This window comes from Quercus lobata, chromosome 10 (genome assembly GCF_001633185.2).
Source record: "Quercus lobata isolate SW786 chromosome 10, ValleyOak3.0 Primary Assembly, whole genome shotgun sequence".
Taxonomy (NCBI): domain Eukaryota; kingdom Viridiplantae; phylum Streptophyta; class Magnoliopsida; order Fagales; family Fagaceae; genus Quercus; species Quercus lobata.
The window spans coordinates 21,158,179-21,165,081 of NC_044913.1; the positions used below are offsets into that span (position 1 = coordinate 21,158,179).

The 6,903-nt window shown below is 41.6% G+C and overlaps 1 protein-coding gene across 1 annotated transcript; it reads right to left on the minus strand.

Moving 5' to 3' along the window:
• Window positions 1-5,159: 5,159 nt before the first annotated feature.
• Window positions 5,160-6,554, minus strand: LOC115964493 (UDP-glycosyltransferase 89B2-like). The gene has a single exon (XM_031083792.1). The coding sequence runs from the start codon at window positions 6,552-6,554 to the stop codon at window positions 5,160-5,162; it is 1,395 nt and encodes a 464-aa protein (XP_030939652.1).
• Between the last annotated feature and the right edge of the window lie 349 nt (window positions 6,555-6,903).

Here is a 6,903-nt window from a genome sequence, read left to right on the forward strand (position 1 = left end):
GAATGAACAGATGATCAAAGATAAGTCCATAAAATGGACGGATTCAAGTCCACAAAGTGGATGGGTTTCATCCTCGAAGGATGACTAATGATAAGTCCATAAAGTGGACGGATTCAAGTCCATAAAGTGGATGGGTTTCATCCTCAAAGGATGACTAATGACAAGTCCATAAAGTGGACGAATTCAACCTATAGATGACTAATGATAAGTTCACAAAGTGTACGGACACAAGTCCATAAGTGGACGGGTTTTTCATCCTCAAAGGATGATTAGTGACAAGCGTTAAATGAACAGGTATCTTCCCTAAAGGATGATAGCTAATGGTAAGTTCATAAAACGGATGGGTTCAACCACACAAGTTAAAATCACACCGCCATAAAAGGACGGGTTCATCCAAGATAATGAATCAATCCATAAATGGACAGGTTCAACCTCAAGTCCATAAAGTGGACGGACTCATCTTGAAAAAGCTTATATTTAACAGATCCTTAAGTTGGATGACATCATCCCAAAAATATTGCTCAAATTTACAAAGTTATATATAGCAAACAAATCATCCCAAGAAGATGACTTAAGCCCGTCAAGCTCAAAAAAAATTTGCTTAAAACCTACAAGGTAGATGGATTTATCCTAAAGAATGAGTTATATTTATATAACCATAAACTAAAGGGATTCATCTACAGGAATGAAAGTAGATGGATAATTTATAGTAAGTAATCAATATATTACAAAAGCCCGTGAAGGGAGAAGTCTAGATACATAAAGCGACGGTTAAAACAAACAAACTATTCTTCAAAAATCTTTACATATTAGCCAAAAAAAAACTACTGCTGGATAGGTTCATTCTCATCTCTCTCTTCTACAACTTCATCAGGTTAACGGGTGCTATCATTGATGGGCTTGATTTGGCTTTCAATAGGAGCAGTCTCTCCATTACCATGAGGGTTGTCAACGAGGGCATCATCAGCAAATAATTCATTCATGCTCTCAGAATGAACGGGCTGAACTGAGGTCTGGGCTTGGGCGTTAATTGTAACATGTGACAAGTCCAGATCTAGAAAAGAAGCTCTGACTTGACGAAGGCAGTCGTCGAAGCCGTCCGCGTAAGTACCACCGAGCTCCATCAAGTATGCGTCGGAGTCGCGATACTCTCTTGTCGCCTCTTCCTTGGCCTAATGGAGTTGGTTCTTGGTAGTTTGGATCTCTTTTTCTTTGTCCTCAAGGACTTGCCACAGCACCTCCATCTACTTCTCCAACACACCTCGGACTTGCTCCAATAGAGCCAACTTCTTATCCTGAACTGTCTTCTAAGCCTTCAGTTTAGCAAGCTCGTCCTTCATCGACCTTGCCTTCGCCCTAACATGGTCTAGCATCGTCTCATGGTTTAGGCAATGACTCATCAACCCCTTCATCATTAGCATTGCTTGAAAACAAAAGAAGGGTTAGAAACTAGGAGAAAGAAAGAAAAAGGGGATAGACACAGTTACTTGCGCAATGCTAAAAAGACCCGTCTCCCTCACAGCTTCTGTTGCGTGGTTGCTTAAGTCCTTATAGTCGTCAGTTATGATTATGGACGAGAGCTGCTCCAGCGCATACTTAGAGTCCTCACGGAGGAGGACGGGTGGTTTTTCAATGAAGGCAGGGCCCATCATGAGTCCTTTGCCCTTTCAAGGACCTATCGGAGTGACTGTCTTCTTGGCCTTAGCCTTTAACCCCACGATGGACTCGGGGACAACTTTGGGCTTTTTTGGAAGACGGTCAATCTTCTCAAATGACTTCCTTTTGGTAGACGGGTTGGCCAGACCCGTCCCCTTATGGGGTTGACACTCCTCTTGTTTTTTCTTTACAGCTTGCTGTTTGATGTAAGCCCTCCTCTTGTTGTCTTCCATTTTTGCACAAAGGTGGATGGATATCAGGAGTTAGATAAAAATAAATAAATAAAGATAAAAAAATTATAAAAAAAAAAAACCAAAGTGTTGAGCGATGGACTTACGTTGGCGTACTTGACAGTCATAGCGTCGAGCAGTTGCTATGGGCTCTAGTCTGTCACAATACCAGTAGAGAGTGGCTAAGTTGACTAACTTAGCCCACATCCTCTCTAAAAGCTTGGCATTGTTAAAAAAAATTTCCTAAAAGCTCCACTGCTCAAGTGAAACTTGTGGACAGTCCCGGGCTGCAAAAGGAGACAGTTAAAGCAACAAGTAAAATTAACATAATTATAAACCTAAATATAGACGGGGGCATTATGCCCCATGTTTTGTCGACAAGCATGAACTCTTGGTCACCAGGGTGACACATCCACTCGTCACCCACCATGAAAAAATAGCGACTTTTCTAGTTCCTGTTAGAGTCGAGGGTGTCGCACACAAGCCTCAGCAAAGGACTCCTGGGCATAAAACTGTACATGCCCTTGGACTGAACAATCTCAATCAGACGATAACAGTGGAAAAATTCTTCCACCGTCAACCTACGCGCCCCGCTGGACATGGCCCCATACAAGACCTCCACGTCGAGGAAAACCTTCCAGGCCTTTGGGGCGATTTGAGTGAAAACCAACTCTAAATATTAAAGGAGGCAACGGTGGAGGGCGCTCAGAGGGAATCTAAGCCCAGCTTTCAGCATTTGCTCATAGACTCCGACTCCTTCGATGCCCTCGTAATAATACTTCTCTGATTTGTAGGGTAGACGGAGGGGTATGTGGTCTGGTATTTGGTACTTCCCCCTAAGCATTTTGAAGTGCGACTCTTTGATGGTAGAAACAAAGTCCTTGACCGTCCACAAGGGAAGTATTATAAACTCCCTAAATCCATTAGGACTTATGTTGGATTGGGTTGGGGGTTCAGCACCAACTAGGCCATCAGTAGAATCACCTTCTGATCTATCCGTGTCCAAATCCTCATCCCTCATGGAAGGTGATGTGGCCGACGAATTCCTTTCTTCACTTGAGGTGCCAAGGTCGTTCTGACCTGACAATAACACCTCATCGTAGCCCACCTCCTCGCAGACACACGATTGGTTACTTGACGCACTAGACATCTGTCACCTACACATGATGGGTAAAACCTAAGACATTGACAAATCTACATAGATGACGGGTGTGCAAAAGTCTTAAAAAATAACAAGGGAATTCAACAGAAAGGTGAAAAGTACTTACCAGTTGAAGATGAGCAACGAGAGAAATGTAGATGACGGGTGCACCAAGTGGATGGTATGCTAGTTTATCAAGGGAGACGATAGTGCTTTGATCGTGAATTCGCTGAAGAAAGTAAAGAATGAGAAGTGAAGAAATAGGTTTATATAGAGAGAACGGTACAGAAGATGAAGGGACGTTTTGTTCCAAGAGATGAACCACTGAAAAAACGACATGTGCCCCTACGACATTAATGATCCTAGGCCAGCCTGTCAATCTGTGCACGTTTCTCAAGATACGAATCAAACTGTCACTCCAGGGGTCTGTCCAAAGGAGGTGATGAACTCATGGAGTGAGGGGGCAACTGATGAGTATAAAATTAGGGATGGCATATCCATTTTAATAGACCTAATAGTACTAGATTATGAGGACGGTTAGTTTCTCTATATGGATGTATCCGAGATACACAGGCATGAGGTGGATGGATCTCAAGGCCACATGGTATCCACATGGCTTAAGTGGCCTCCAAGGAATTCTAAATGGAAACAACTTGCATCCCACAATTAACCCTAGTCAATAGAATCCCAATATGAAAAGAAACCCAACATAAGAAGGATCCCGCAATATATGTGCATTTATGATAATTTTCCTAGGAAGGAAACGCCTTTCTACGCAAGAAACGAAGGTCGACTCTACACTACTATAAAAACCCAAAACTCTCAGAAAACAAGATATGCATAATTCACCCTAGCTCTAACACTCTAGAGTTGTGAAAAGATTTCTAACTTAACCTTCTGAGGGTTTTTGGTCAGTACCAAACCGGTACTCCCATAGGGTATTTTTTTGTTTTTGTTTTTGTTTCGCAGGTATTATCTTGAGCATGTGAGTATTGTGTGACTAACTGACGATTTTCGGCATTATCATCAAACATTGTAGATTTACCTTAAATAAAGTTCGTTGGCTTGACCCTAAAAAAAAAAAAAAAAAAAAAAGTTAAAATTTAAAGCTAGACGTAAACATATTATATGGTGGAATACTTTTATTTGGATCAATGCGATTTCATTTTGTTTTCGATCCGATTCAATCCAAAAATAATTTACGGAAGCGCTTAGAACTAGTAGTACTTGGTATCTCCGAAAGGCCCAAATTTGGGTTGGGCTCGAGGACCAGATATCTTTTATTGGGCACAGGCATGTGGGCTTATCCCTACTTTTTTTTTTCTTTGTTTTTTGAGAATCAAGTGTACTGAAACAAACTTTTTTCTTTGTTTTTGAATTGCCGCAGCACATGAAAGAAGGTGCAAAAAGTTATTTTAGGTATAAGTCGGCATAAGCCTTTTGGACTGTGTTAATGACCCTTTTTTTTTGTCCCCCTTTTTAGGAAATGATGGAAAAAAAATTTATTTCAAAAAATCTCACTGTCTGCCATGAGAAAGAAAAATGAGAGTAGCCTTCCAAGTTTCCAACCGAATAGCTTCTTTCTCACCTGGCTTACAAGATCTCAAAATATGAGAACATGAAACTTCTATAAAAGATGGGACATGATAACTTCTTTGCCGCACAATCAAGCAGTACAAATTCAAATTTGTTTCAGCTACCAATTAGGCGACTTTGATGGGTTTAATAATTGAGTGCTTTTTTTTTTTTTTTTTTTTTTAAAAAAAAAAAATCTGAATAAAGACTTTAATGAACGAAAGAGGGAAACAGAGGAGAGCTCAAATCTTGAGCTTGCTCCAGCAAAATTATGCACCCCTTTCTTCTTTTCTCCCCAATACTGGCCATGTGTCATAACAAGAATTAAACAAAATGAAGAACATTATACTATTACTAGAAAATAAAGCATATGGCAAGTACTCGGTTATTTTGTAAGTCTTAACGCTAAAATGATAAGAATCGATTTAATCACTGAGATTTTATCATATATGTGATCAGTGATCTTAATCATTAATGCAACCAAAGGAAAAAATCTTGAATAGATGTGTGAGTGAGTAAAACCATATAAAATGCTACTATGATTATATAATTTATATTCACTCTAATTTTTTGATGTTAGCTAATTGTTTGATCAATTCATCCAAATCTTTCTCGGAACTTCCTCCCTTGACCGCGCCTAGGGCCGCATCACTCAACTCTTTGGCTCGAACATTTTGGGGCTTAATTCTATTGAGTGAAAGTACCAATAACCGAGCCAACTCATTAGAGTCAGGAATATATTGAGTGCCCTCGCCAGCTCTAATTGCCACACCTAATTGGTCGACTAACAACAAGGCATTTGTAAACTGTTCTGCACCCATTGGCCATGTCAATATCACAACTCCTGAGATAAGTCCTTCCAACACGGAGTTCCACCCACAATGAGTCAAAAATGAACCTACCGCTCGATGGCTTAGAATAGCCACCTGTGGGGCCCACCCCTTAATCACTAATCCCCTATTGCCCACACGATCTCTAAACCCATCGAGAATCAAGCCTTGATCATCAAGTATCCTCACGCACAAAATAAAATGGACCCTACTACACTCCAACGCTGTTACAAGAACATTTAATTGCTTACTTGTCAACACAGCACGACTTCCAAAGCACACGTAAACAACAGAGTTGTCAAGACGAGCATCCAGCCACGTCATAAGCTCGTGACATGGCACTGAGCTGGGCCCACCTCTAGTAGCCGATCCAATCAAATCACCTTCAAGTGGCAATACAGGTCCTACCGCCCACACTCGATTGTGTCCAACCTCTCTCTTCAGATGGTTAAAGTACACACTCTCCAAACTGGTGAACGAGTTAAACACAATTCCCCAACTCTCGAAATTAGCCAGCTTGCTGTTTCTGTGAAATTCCCAATCTGGGTCAGCTTCAAGATCGTTTCTATGATGTGGAGGGATCTGCCACCAAGGGTACGTCGGGGAATTCGGGACCTTAGGTAATGAAATTAGGAAATTGATATCCTCACCGGGATCATTGTTTTTGGGTGGGTCACGGCTCATAGAAAAAGCTACAGACATCCCAAAAGCTCCGGAGGGTGAGAAGCAGAGACATGGCACTTTAAGCTCACAGGCAAGGTGGTGGGTCCAGCCGAGGAAAAAATCAGATATGATAGCCACAGGTGGTGAAGGTTGAGACTGGAACCATTGGAGTAGGATAGGATAGTGAAGGTCACGCAAGGCGCGCACGTTAGCGATGAGTCTCTTATGTGGAGGTGGAGTGATATCTGGGGCCGGGAGAACCAAGTGTTTGAGAGAAGATGGGTGGGTGGAGAGGTATGGTTCAAGTAAATGGACGTTGTTGGGGGTGACCAAAACGGTGACGTTTAGGCCGCGGGTGAGTAACAGATGGGTGAGATCTAGGAGGGGGATGATGTGGCCTACGGTTGGGTAAGGATAAGCAACGATGTGGTGGTTGGTCTTGGACTTGGTGGTGGACATGGCTTTTTTCTGTAAAGATTAAAGAAGCTTTGTTGTGCGGTGAGGTTTGGCTATTATTTGCTGGTGGGTTTTAGGTCTTCAACTTCAATGGTGATGAAATTTGGGAATGGGAAATAGTTGTTGCTTAGTTTGAACATAAATATATCCAAATCAAGCCCCCACTGCCTTTGCTGATTTTTTTTTTTTTTTGGGTGAAATTTGGTTCCTTTCTTTAGTTCTACGTCATGCGTGACGTACTTAGATATATAGCAAGGCGATGTTATCTTGGGAGTTGTACTCAGATCAGGAAAATGATACAACTTTGTATTACAACTCACCACGTGACTAGTAAAGAGGTGTATGTAGACCA

Bases quoted from the DNA above. Each gene is read 5' to 3' on its own strand.
- LOC115964493 (XM_031083792.1), bottom strand. From the start codon at position 6,554: ATGTCCACCACCAAGTCCAAGACCAACCACCACATCGTTGCTTATCCT.